General features: G+C 39.5%; 1 protein-coding gene across 6 annotated transcripts in view; it reads left to right on the top strand.

Annotated features, from left to right (window-relative positions):
- Window positions 1–13,064, top strand: part of Enpp2 (ectonucleotide pyrophosphatase/phosphodiesterase 2) — an 84,694-nt gene extending 71,630 nt beyond the window's left edge. For 4 of the 6 annotated variants that reach the window (XM_059248136.1, XM_059248138.1, XM_059248134.1 and 1 more), the window contains 6 exons: window positions 2,193–2,329; window positions 4,077–4,212; window positions 5,043–5,120; window positions 6,506–6,638; window positions 7,927–8,083; window positions 12,463–13,064. In XM_059248136.1, the coding sequence (XP_059104119.1) occupies window positions 2,193–2,329; window positions 4,077–4,212; window positions 5,043–5,120; window positions 6,506–6,638; window positions 7,927–8,083; window positions 12,463–12,633 (812 nt within the window). In that variant the 3' untranslated portion in view covers window positions 12,634–13,064. The remainder of the gene's footprint in view (window positions 1–2,192; window positions 2,330–4,076; window positions 4,213–5,042; window positions 5,121–6,505; window positions 6,639–7,926; window positions 8,084–12,462) is intronic. The other 2 variants (XM_059248139.1, XM_059248140.1) reach the window with 1 other exon arrangement.
- The last annotated feature ends 751 nt before the right edge of the window (window positions 13,065–13,815 follow it).

Here is a 13,815-nt window from a genome sequence, read left to right on the forward strand (position 1 = left end):
TATATATTATCACCAACAGAAAGGAAAAAAAATTGCATGTATCATATAGAATTGTCATGAGTGGGATGCTACAAGCAAACCAGCCCCTGAGGTAAAGAGTTATGTTGGAAAATGCCAAGAAATGAGGAGGTCTGGAGGAAGGAAGAGCCAGAGACTGTAGATCATCCATACTACTGTTTGGCGGGTGCTCTAAGGTGGACAGATGGATGCTCATTTTCTGGCCTCTTGATGGAACAGATGAGGGAGCAGGCTTCAATATGAGTCTGGAGGAATACACTGGTCTCTTAGTCACTATTTTCTTGCTGTGAAGAGACATTATGACCAAGGCAACTATTATAAAAGAAACATTTAAATGGGGTTGGCTTACAGTTTCAGAGGCTGAGTCAGTTACCAACATGGCAGGAAATGTGGCAGCAGGCATGAGAAACATGTGCTGGAGAAGTAGTTGAGAGCTTTGTCCTGATCCATAGATAGATAGATAGATAGATAGATAGATAGATAGATAGATAGATAGATAGATAGATAGATAGATAGACACAGAGAGACAGAGACACACAGAGAGAGATTGAGACAGAGAGACAGAGACAGTGACAGAGATTGAGAAACAGAAACAGAGAGATTAAGAGAGACAGAACCTTATCCTGGTATGGGCTTTCCTGAAACCTCAACACCTCCCCACCCCTGGTTACACACTTCCTCCAACAAAGCCACAACTCCCAATCCTTCCAGTCCTTTCAAATAGTTCCACTCCTTGGTGACTAAGCATTCAAATACACGAACTTATGGAGGCCATTCTTACTCAAACCTCAACACTTGGTAAGCTTTAAAACTGAACTGATAGAGAACAGCTTCTCAAAAGAATTTTGATACTTCTGCTTCCAGCTGAAACCAGGAAATTCAGAGGCAGCAAAAATGAAAACAAGAAAAAACTTTATGGAAATTTTGAACCTAGAAAAGGTTTGGTCTGAGTTCAAAAGGAAAATCTGGGTTGGTTTATGCCCCCTCAAGTACTATTGCTGGATTTGCTGGCTTTTAATTTGTTTATTAGATTTTATTTATTGAATAACATTATGGTACATTCTGATGCATAAGTGTGGACCCCCACGTTTGGCAGCTTAAGCGAGGCTTCTCCATTTATTGCAAGGCTCAGGAAACCAGACTACCCAGAAGTTGCTTGTGTTGTGAGAGCACTGTCCACTCTGCCACAAATCAGCAGTTCTACTTGGGAGGGTTTGGCGGAGTATTGCGTGAACATTTTTTCTCCACTACTTGCATAGAAGGGTAGCACTTTAATTAAAGCAACATGTATACATAATTTAATAAGTGCTTGCCAGATTTTCTTTAATAAAAAAATTATAGTAAAAGCAGGTTTCATTCTAAATCACTTAGGAACTGTGACGTCTCTAAGCTTTGATCTCTAAATATGTGGATGTGCAGGGACCCCAGTTTCCATGAATTTATGGACGTTTAGACTATCCCAAGTGGACAAGCCAAGCTCCAGGCTTCTCTATGGGTTGGAATAAAGGTTTGAGTACTGAATTCTCATCTTTCACCTCAAAGAGTAAATAAGGCTGCAGTGATCGTCTTCCTTAAAGGAACCCAACTCCGCATTCAGGGGTCTTAAGTGAGTTTTTTGGTAATAGATGGGTGTCTCGTTTGTATTTGAGGGACCCGTTTGAAGGCCTGCTTCTGTTATCTATACATGTTCCTTTAAGTCAATGCCTAAACACAAAGCTGCTAACTACTCTCTTTTTATGCTGAAATAATGTACATTTCAATTGCAGTTCTCAAGTAATGGTAAGAAAGAGCCTTCTTAACTGAGTCCTTGACTAACCCAATAAACCTCTTCAGGGGTCAAATCATTTCATTATATAAAATCCAACCTTATTGGCTCTCTGTTTAGCTGACTCATCTCAAAATTTACTGTATGCTTCCTTTTTATACAGACCTTTAAATCTGACAATTTCAAAAAGCATCTTCATAGCTATAGCATTTATATAATTGTTTTGACCCTTGGTAAGGTGATCAGATAAACCACGGAAGTGTTAGGAACACTAACTTGATCGCTGTCTTATTAATAAGTAAGCTAGCAAACTGTAGACAACGTGATTCTCTTCCAATATTTCACAGTTGGTGTAAGGTTGATTATGTATTGAATACAGTTTTCTTTTTTTCTTTTCTTTCTTTCTTAGAGAGACATCTCCTGTATGGACGACCTGCGGTGCTTTATCGGACTAGATACGATATCTTATACCACACGGATTTTGAAAGTGGTTATAGTGAAATATTCTTTATGCCTCTCTGGACATCATATACCATTTCTAAGCAGGTTATTGAGAAAACTGGGGCTTATACTCTTTATTTGATATAATGAGTGTTTTGACAAATAGATTTGACCTTAATTTTTTTGTGATTGAAGAAACCTTCTGCTGCATCTATTGTAATATTATTCATTTGTTTTTGTGTATGAATGCATGCGTGTTCACATGTGCCATGGTATGCCCCTGTAAGTGGAAAAGCAGCTTATGGAGTTGGTTTTCTCTATCCATCCTGTTTTTGTTTTTGTTTTTGTTTGGCTTGTTTTAATAGATATTAATTTTTAGGGCAGTTGTCGGTTAGCAGTCAGATTTAGTGAGATTTAGTAGCAAGAGTATATATATGTATACATATATATGTATACATATATGTATACATATATATGTATAGCCATGGTCAACCTGACTTCACTGTCAGCGTATTCTTTGTATTTCATTTTACTTTTTAAGTATGCCAAGTAATGCCAAGAATTAAAAAACAATTAGATTTTCTTATTTTAGTTTATGTGTGAGTGTTTTTGCCTGATGTATGTATGTGCAGACTGTGCCTCAGAAGTCAGAGGGCATAGGATCTCCTAGAGCTGGATTTATGGATGGTTGTGAATTACCATGTGGGTGATGGGACCCGAACTCAAGTCTTCTGCAATAGCACCAAGTGCTGTAAACTGTTGAGCGATCTCTCTAGCCCCCGTTTGTATTTTAATAAAAAAGTTTTTAATTGGAGTTTCAGTTTCATGAGGAGGAGATACAGAGCCATAGATTACAAATTAGCACAACTTGTTTTGTAGTTGAAATATATATGTATTTGATATATCAAGTATATATACTTAGAAATATATTTTCAACTTGTAAATGTAAATGATAAGAATACTACTTCCCCAACAATTTAGTTAATTTCTACTGTGTGTGCATACATGCAAGTGTATACACACACACACACACACACACACACACACACACACAGAGAGAGAGAGAGAGAGAGAGAGAGAGAGAGAGAGAGATACACTTTTAACCGAAGGGGTGTGTGTGTGTGTGTGTGTGTGTGTGTGTGTGTATAGATGCCATCCACCTCAATTTTTTGAGACAGAGTCTCATACTTTGGCGTTTACCCAGTAGGCTAGGCTGGGTGGCCAAAACCCAGCTGGGACCAGCCTTTCTGCTTCCTCAGCACTGGGATTGTGAATGTGCCCAATGTGCCTGACTTTTTACTTGGGTTCCAAGGATTCAACTCAGGTTCTCACATGTTTGCCAGCCGAGTGCTTTACCGACTGAGCTGTATTCCCAGCATGGATCTATTATTTTATAGAGCGTTTGATTGGCTTTTGTTGTTTGGCTTTTGAGACAGAGTCTTGGTATATAACCTTGGCTAATCTGGAACTTGCTATACAGACCTGGCTGGCTATGAACTTGTGAGCAGTCTTCTCGACTCTGCCTCTTGAAATGTGGGATTTTATATGTGCCTATCAATGGGCTTTAGTTCTTCAGTGACCTTTTCAACAGTAGGATTTGCACTTCATGTGTTGTTCAACCTCAGACTTTGATAAAAAAGATACCACTGCAGAAAACAAAGAGATTGAGAATTATTGGCTTATTGTATTTTTTAAAATGACTTTTGAAATGGACTTAGAATATCAGATTATGAACTAGGGTAAGCCTGCAAGTTTGGGTTTGAGCTGTTCATAATAAAGACTCTAGCTTTGTTCATGCCATTGGTCTTATCTCTGAAAGAGCGTCAGTGAGTGTCTTTTACTCTATACACAGGCTGAGGTCTCCAGCATCCCGGAGCATCTGACCAACTGTGTTCGCCCTGATGTTCGTGTGTCTCCAGGATTCAGTCAGAACTGTTTGGCCTATAAAAATGATAAACAGATGTCCTATGGATTCCTTTTTCCTCCTTGTGAGTTGCAGTGTGTCTGGGTCTGATCACTGTGTGTGTGTACATGTGCCCAAGTGTGTCGGTGGGAGTATAATCCGGAGTTGGAAGCTCGCTGGTTAGGGTTTTAGTGGTCCATGGGAAAGCACTTGAGAGACTATGAAATTCTCCCAAAATTGAGCCTGAAAATGACCAGCTTTCAAACATCCTGATCTGGAAAATTCTAAAGTATAGGGAGGAGACCTTGTTCTCCTTCACGTTGTTAAAGGGGAGTATGAAAGAAATGGTAAGTTATGAGGACATTAATTCTTACTTAAGAAGGGTTTTTTTGTTTGACAGTTCCATACATTCAGATGATGTGTTTTTGTCATTTTTACCCCTCACTGCCCTCTGTCCCCCTGTCTCCTGCTGGGAGCCTCTTCTCACCAAGTCTCTCTCCTATTTCCACGTCCTCTTTTTGTGTGTGGCCCACTGAGTTTAATAAGAGTCATTTGCCTGAGCGTGGGTGGGAGGCTATTTAGTGGCTCAGCCCCGCAGAGGTGATTTCCTAAAAACAATTATGTCTTATTATCTTAATGACATTTTTTTAAGAGTCTAAGTTATAATAACGGAATCAGAGAACTATAGACTCAAGAACTCTGTAGGAAGAAAAGGGCTGTAAATACTTTCTGAGAGCTGTTGAGGGAAGTGAAGCGATGGGGTGGGAGTAAAGCCGGAAGTGTCTAATGGAGGAGATAAGTGGGAATAAAAGCAGATCCTCTGGCTTCAAGCTGTTTGGGTTGGCCTAGGAGACTGCTCTCCTATGATGTCAACATTGGTAAGCAATGTATTCTGTTTGCTCTCCTCATGTTTAGATCTGAGCTCTTCCCCAGAAGCTAAATATGATGCATTCCTTGTAACCAACATGGTCCCAATGTATCCCGCTTTCAAACGTAAGTATAATATTTACCCAGTAAACTGTTACTTAGAAAATAAATACTTTAAATTTACCACTTACCTTTTTTACCTCCATGCTGATTTTAATAATACCTTGCAAGTGTTCAGCTTTTATACCTTTTGAAGACCTTTCATATAAATTCGTATAAATTGACCTGCCTGGGAGGGGAGCTAGAGAGTCATCTAGCCCTTGTTTATAATTAGGAAACTGACATCATAAAAAGTGACCCAGGTCATGAGTAGTAGAGCTAAACTAAACCACGTTCTAACCTGCAGTTCTTTCTGTTTTAATGTTTATTATTTTTATGATGGAATGTTACTGAGTTTTTAGAGGTCACTTGCACCCTTTACAGCATCTATATTTATGTATTGAACATGTCTGCAAAGGCCAGGAACAATCTTTTCCTTTAGGGTGCTTATGTTTCCTGAATGTTGACCCTAAAATCCAGAAGAAGATTATGAATATTCTTGCTTATTTCAGAATACTAAATCAGATGATTTTAGGGTCATGCAAATTATTATTTTAGCTTCTTTGACCGTGTAATTTATTTGTTCACAAGATAAGTATTTGTGGATGATAGTGATTCTATGAATTGAATAAGCACCATAAACTCTGGCCCTCAAAACCAACTATTAGTCCCTAGAGAGTGGCCATTGGCTATGTAATCATAAAAATGCCATTTTTTTCAGTACTGGGTATTGAACTCAGAGCCTCACACACATTAGACACATACCCCACCATGTACCTATAGTCCTCCGACGCTTACCCCCTTTTGAGGTGGTGTCCCATGCAGCCCATGCTGCCTTTGAACTTGCTGTGAAGCTGAGAACGATCTTCTGTCTTTACCTCCTGGCTGCTGGGCACAGGCGTTTGCTACCACACGTAGTGTATACAGTACTGAGGGTGAAGCCCGGACTTGGTGTACGCTAGAAAAACACTCTGCCAACTGAGCTACATTCCCTCGCCCTAGCACTTGGGAAGTTGTATTGTCTGACCTCTAAAGTTTTACTTGCCTAATGGCTAAAATACTTCCTCTTCTGCTAACACCGTAACTCTTTCTATCTGGCATGCTCTGCCTCCACTTCTTTGCCTGGGACATACGCACTCACTCAGCTTTCAGATCTCGTTTCTTCAACCTCCCCTGGGAACTTTCCCTGACCTACTGGGCCAGGCTTACTGCCTCCATAGCATTGCCTGCTTTCTCTTATCTCTCCTTTTACAAGTTCATAGTGAAAAACAAAGATAACACTTGAAAACAGGTCTTGATAAGTCACAGCAACTCTTGGCTCCCGACACTACACTTGAAGAAGGCATCCTACAGAGAGTTTGTCTGAAACAAGTGTTTTTGTGCGCGGAGAACTGATTTGTGTCTTTGCACAGGTATCTGGACTTATTTCCAAAGAGTTTTGGTGAAGAAATATGCTTCAGAAAGGAATGGGGTCAATGTAATAAGCGGACCCATTTTTGACTATAATTACGATGGCTTACGTGACACCGAGGATGAAATCAAACAGTGAGTTTTTTTCCCCCCTGTTCTGTGTGAGATGCCTAAATTTTAGGATGTCACTCAGGGATATTCATATGCTAGAGAAGAGTTCACATCCTTAAACATTTTTTCTTTGAATCTCATTATTGAAAATCTTCAGCTGCTTTCAATCTTTGATTAAATGTAGCTTTTAGTAGTTAGAATGAAATTTCGATTTTTTTGTTATAGAAAAATAACGGCAGTCATATCTTTGAAATGGTCATTTATTCTTTAACAATTCCTCAGTGGAAAATTGTGATTTTAGTTTATTTCCATTCTTTTTGGAGAGTTTGGGATTCTTTCTATATTCTGAGTCAGTATGTCTTATGGGAAAGTTGCATAAAGACTTTGGTTGAATCCAGTTATCTCTCTCCCCTTGGTACTATTGGGGATATAAAATAATAAGGTAAACATTGTGCCTATAAGAGTATGTAGTCTAGTGCATTTATACATGCCCAAATAATCAGAAATCAGCACAGAGTGTGTAAATAATATAGATCCTTAGCAAATAAAATGCTATTTTGAAATACAGATAATTAATTGGATAGACATCAACTTACTCCTTTTTCAGTAGTTCAGAAGAGACATTTCATCTTAATTACATACTTATTGTTGGTCATTTTGATACCTTTTAAACAAAATTAAGTTCACTCACTTCCAAGATTTAGAAAATGTTTAAAATTATAAGAGCAAGCTGGGTGAGGGATCTAAATATGTACGCTTTGCTCTACTGGAGTAAATAGCACTAGGCTTGTCTCCCACTCTTGATATTAGTGCTTCCTTTGCATCAAGTTCAGGCTCTCAGTGTAGACTAAAGGTGCTGCTATTCCTCTACAGCCAGTGTCTTGTGACCCTGGACCACTTTCTATACCTATGAAAGTCATCTTTCTGAAACACAAATCTAATATCGGCACTCCATATCTCCCAAGCCTTCGATGGAGTATTGCAGCCTAAACCGTAGCACCTAAACTCTGTATCCTGGCACCCACAAACCATCATAATCTGTCTTTTATAGACTTTTCCAGCTCTTTGCTCTACTTCGTTATTCTAGTCACCATTTACTGCCTCCAACTCTTCTCTCCAGCCACTTTAGGTTCTTGGAATATCTTTCTCTTTCTGCCAGGTCGAGGCAGGGAGACAATTCCAGGCAGAGAGAACATCTAAAGTAGGCTAGCAGAGTGTCGTCGTCGTCGTCGTCGTCGTCGTCGTCGTGGGTGAGCATTTTTAAGAGAGAGTTTTGACGTGTCTTGTAATTGTATTTATTTTCCTGGTTCAGGTATGTGGAAGGCAGCTCTATTCCTGTCCCAACTCACTACTATAGCATCATCACCAGCTGCCTGGACTTCACTCAGCCTGCAGATAAGTGTGACGGTCCCCTCTCTGTGTCCTCGTTCATCCTTCCTCACCGACCAGACAATGATGAGAGCTGCAATGTGAGTGCAGAGGCAGGATGTGCTCTCAGATTCAGTTTGTTTCTTAACTTGTGTCCCCACTGTTGAACCAGAATGAAGCATATGGATCACCCAACCAAATGGAAAGGGGAGATGACCCAAGTAGAACTTCATTGAATATATAGGGACCTAGAATTCTATAATAATAATTTTATAGTTTTCATTTAGTGTGTGTGTGTGTTCTGCATATATGTGTACATTTAACACAGTTCTATTTATATGTTCAATTTTGACAAATGATGAAGTGCCCATGTTTTTATCTTTAGACAGATTATCTTTTGTTACTAGTTATGGGAAGGTATAACAGTCATTTAACAGCACAGAGGGTCCCTGTATTGTTTATTTTCACACGGAGAGAGCTAGGAAGCTGAATGATACAATGAAAAGGTCCTTAACAGAAGCTGGAGAGATGGTTCAGTGGTTATGAGCATTGGCTGCTCTTCTAGAGGCCCAGAGTTCAATTCCCAGCACCCATGTAATGACTCACGACCACCTGGAAGTTTAATCCCAGGGCCTTCTGGCCTCTGTAGACACACCAGGCATACACCTGTTACACAGACATCCATGCAAACAAACTACTCATACTATAAAATAAGTAAAATGTATTAAATTTAAAAAAGGAAAAGCCCTCAGCAGGAAGACAGGCCATGCTGTATACACAGAGTAAAAACTCAGGGACACATCATATTTTCTCTTCATATACATTTATTGTGATGTAAACTCTTGGCTGCAAGCTTTTGTTTAGAAGTAATAGCTGATAAGCTTTTATTTCACTAATAGTAGGAGCAGGGATGGAATCTGTCGAATGGGATTGTTAATCAACAAGTTACACTCAAATCCCTAAATTGTGTAGTGTTCTAGAAGAAAAAAACACCATTAGCCATAGCCATGAACTCCTAGGCAGCCTACCATATAAGGCTGAAAATAAAATGTGAATAGAAATAACTACATTAAGAAGTAAAAGGCCAGCTGGGAGCAGTCATGCACGCCTTTAATCCCAGCATTTGGGAGACAGAGACAGGCAGATCTCTATGAATTTGAGGCCAACCTGGTCTATAAAGTAAGTTCCAGGACAGCCAGGGCTGTTATACAGAGAAATCTTGCCTCAAAACACCAAAAATAAAATAAAATAAAATAATAAAATGAAATAAAATAAAATACCATAACAATTAGTCCAATCAAGATCATAAACTTCATGCTTCATGGGCAGTGTGGCGCTTGGACAGAGGCTTCAATTATGATGAAGAATTTAGGCAATGAGTGTTCAAAGCAAAATAAAGACTTCAGGAAATAATAGAAATGTGAACTATGGTAATAAGAAGGTAGTTATGTTTTTCTAAAATATGGGATTTGATGGGAGATAATATTTTACACTTGGTAGTAGCCAAAAGGTTAAGAAGTGATGGGTGAAGTTTTTAAAAATTGCTTGTTATCAAAAATTTAAAACTAGAGTGGTAGTCGTATTAATACTGGTTGTAATAGCTGCAGAGGTCATTGTGACCTTTTACCGAGTACGTGTTATAATCCAAGTGTTGTGTAGATTTTCTACACAATTTGTTTCTGTCATCTAATCACCCTGTAAGGTCTCTTGTTCTTTCTCCTGCCTTTGTGTTAACTTCTAAGGAACTTACATTTACTAAAAGATGATGCTGAGTTGGTAGGATAGGAAACTTTAAATTCCAAAGATAATTAGCAGATATCTGTAGAGAACTTGGGGAGTTTTTCTTATTGTGCAATTAGATAAGCAAGAAAAATATTTCATCAGAAGGGCAACATTTTAGGTTTTGCTTTAAGGAGTTTAAGTCAGAGGAGGTTGAGAATGGGGCTCCAAAAGGTATTGGCAAGATTCATAAGAATGAGGTCACAGAACCGGACCCGGGGTGTGGTCTTCAACACTTGACAAGGAGGCTGGAAGGCAGAAGTATTGTAGCCAGAGGATTGCTGGGGCCCTGCTTGTGGTTGGAAAGGAGGAAGAAGTGGGGAATCCGGAAGTGAGAGACACACTGCCATCAGTTCACCAGCTTGATGTTTTCATCGTGGTTGTTCACAGAGGAATGTGGTGCCCCTTGTAACATCACTGTACTTCCCTTGAGAAAACCTCAGCGCTACTAAAAACCTTTTAAGAGGTAAACTAAACACATAAAAATTAAATTCAAAACTGCTCTGAGATTCAAAGGTGAAGTAAAGGTCACATAAACATGTATACATATGGTAGGCTATTTGGAGTATATCTCAGTTTCTTGGAAATCCTCCAATCATGGCAGGAATGTGTTGATGGGTGAGTTTGGATCTCAGCTTGGCCACTTCTCCTGGCTTCCATGGGCACTGAAGACAGGCAGTGCTGAGACATCCATGCAGGCAAAACACTCATGCACATAAAAGTAAAAATAATAAATGGAACTTTAAGAAAGAATGAATGTCCATAGTGCAAAAATAATCATGATTGTGGTTTTGGTTGCATTAATGTTCTGTTATTTATTTATTTATTTGTTTGTTTGTTTGTTTGTTTTGTTTTTCGAGACAGGGTTTCTCTGTGTAGCTTTGCGTCTTTCCTGGATCTCGCTCTGTAAACCAGGCTGGCCTCGAACTCACAGAGATCCACCTGCCTCTGCCTCCAAAGTGCTGGGATTAAAGGCGTGCGCCACCACCGCCTGACCTGTTATTTATTTTTCAAGTTTTTTGTCTTTCCTACTTACTTGAATTCTTATCATTCTAGATTGCTGTGATTTTGAATTAGGAAAAATTTTTTCAATCCTGTCCACACATTCACATAACTGCACTTTGAAAGGAAACATTGAACTCACTGACCATTGAAAAATCCAACAAAAGAGCAAACTATGAAAATTCTCCCCAAATATAACCTCATGCTTACCCTGAGGGGTCTTGACCCATCAGGAGACCTCCTACTTTGTTAATTACATGGTTGTGTTGAGGACTGGTCAGTAGCCTTGTGGGTAGAGCTAAATTAGGTTTGACTTTCCTGGGAGTAGCAGAAATCTTGGGTAGGTTAGGCTGGAGGGTAGGTTATGAAAGGCCCAAATCCTAGCATCTGCCTGCAAAGCCATTTCTACACTTCGCCTGGAATGGCCAGGCATTGGTTTCCTGAACCAACAAGCTCACGGTACATATTTAGACTTGGCATGAGCTGCTGTCACCCTTGGTCCAGGTCTGCGTGGGTTGGAGCTTTCTGAGAAAACCTTTGCAGGTTCATGGGCCTCAGGGGCTGGTTCAGTAAGATCACTAGTGGTCAAGAGTTAGGTGGGGGCATGTCTGAACATTCTTGGCCCTGGGCTATGCAGCACCCAGTAGACGTCTCTAAAGACTCTCGCAGGACATTTCTGTTCAGAGGCATTAGGTAGTGATGTTGTTTGTGAAGGCCTTCCTGCCCCTGGCTACTAATGAAGAGAGACTTTGGCTTCATAGGATGCTTGGATCTTATTATGTCGCGCTCCCCCACATGGTTCCTCCAAACTGAAATATTTTTGAGATGTCAGGGTTGCTTCATCTGAAGTATCTTTTAGTTTCAAATTAGACATGGAATACATTGTTCTGTCATTCTGCATGGTTTTAGCGTGGAGTTTTGCCAATGAGGCTATCACATGAGCAGCTGAGGCCAAAGGAGATTCCCTTTCTTTCTTTAGTGGTCTTACTATTGACTTTTTTTTTTACTTTCTTCCTCTCCCTTGAATTTTTTTTTTCCTACCTTCCAGCGAGCCTGTGAAGTAAGCATTAATACACTTGTGAATTTAGGAAGCTTAGGGCAGTCAGTAGCTTTACAAAATCACTGAGGAAAGGAAATGGTGGGGCCACAGTTCCAACTAAGACTTTTTGGGCGCCAAAGTACCAAATATATCAACTGTCCTGTTTCGAGCTGAACTCAGATAGTAATTCACTGCCATCGACTAGATGGTTGATGGATATGATGGGTCTTCTGAGAAGCCTTGGGATACACACTTAGTTTCCTATATACACTTAGGTACCAGCTCTCTGATTTATGAGGTAGAAGAGCATTCCAGGTTAAGTGTGTGCTGATTTCAACCCTACATTTGACGGCTGAGAAGAAACACAAATGATCAGATTCCGCCAGGTCAATGATTTTCCTAATTTTGTTTTGTGTTTTGAGAACCTAGTGAGAACTACACCTCTTCACACCATGTTTCTCATTTGTTTGGCACAACTTACTATTGCTGAAAATGTTTAAAGCCAAGAGCAGGAATTTGTGGTGAATTCCTAACAGGAATTCTGCAGAGACAGGAAGGTCAGGCGGGAGCACCATGCTGTGGGTCTGTGTGTAAAAGTGGAAAATGTCCATGTAGATCATCTCTTCTAGAAAAAATCTAATTGCTTCATTTCCCTTGCAGAGTTCAGAGGATGAGTCAAAGTGGGTAGAGGAACTCATGAAGATGCACACAGCTCGGGTCCGGGACATTGAGCATCTCACCGGTTTGGACTTCTACCGGAAGACTAGCCGTAGCTATTCAGAAATTCTGACCCTCAAGACATACCTGCATACATATGAGAGCGAGATTTAACTTTCTGGACATGTGCAGTGTAGTCTCAGCAACTGGTGTATATTTTTATATTGTGTTTGTATTTATTAATTTGAAGCAGGACATAAAAAAACACTTAGTATTTTAATCCTATACCAAATCTGACATATTAAGCCTGAATGACTCTGCTATTTTTCCTCTAATGCTTGATTTAGACAGAGTTGTGTTCTGGGAAGAGCTTGCAGAGAACACTGCAGCTCATGATCCAGGTAGAAGCTTCCACTTGGTGCTGCAGATTGAATATTTGCATTGAGGAAATATTAATTTTCCAGTGCACAGTCACCCCACGTGCAGTCCTGTTCTGTATTGAAATACTGATTTTGTGAAGTTGCATTCATCTGCTGTTAACTCCGACAAACGTATTTAAGCCTTATAGACCAATCTTAAATATAATAAATCACACATTCAGATTTTCCCTGGTTCTGTGTGGTCTTTGTTTAATTTTTGAATCTGAGGGTTTACTTCACGTGCATGCATGCCCACGAGGAACACATTTCTTGCATTGAGTCCCCTTCCCATCTGCTTCCTTGTTAATTAACTATATGATGGTACAGGCACATCCACTGGGGACTCAGAAGGGCAGAGAAAAAATGTACTAGAACAGGGAAAAACTTAATTGTTTCATAAGGTATTTCAAACTGGAAGAACAGTCTCTTTTGGTCAGTTCAGCTCAAAACTCTCAATAGTAGATTCAACCTTAACTGTTTTATAGGGCTAAGGATATAGCTAGCATTGAATGAACATATGCAAGATGCTGTGTTCAGTTCCCTGTTCTACAGAAATAAAAACTGTATTAAGCATATATTCCATACAAATCATCCACCTAGTAACCATCAAGAATGTAAACAGAAGAAAGTAAGTTGAGCTCTAGTCATAAACATACAATCAGCCAACCAAGTTAGAGAAAAAGAAATGCCAAAGGCAAGGTATTAGTCACAGTACAATGTCAGAAGAATACGAATGTGATTTAAAAGCACACAGTTATAGCTTCAGATAATATTGATGTACAGAGCAAAGAGGTCATTAAATGCTGCCAATCACATTATGGAGAGAGATGTAGTTGTCTTGTTAATGTTGTCAATAATATTGACACATTTCCAATAACTGCCATTATTATTATTATTATTGTTTTATATTAAATAGAAGTACATAGCTTTATTTCCA

Source organism: Peromyscus eremicus, chromosome 20 (genome assembly GCF_949786415.1).
Source record: "Peromyscus eremicus chromosome 20, PerEre_H2_v1, whole genome shotgun sequence".
NCBI lineage: Eukaryota > Metazoa > Chordata > Mammalia > Rodentia > Cricetidae > Peromyscus > Peromyscus eremicus.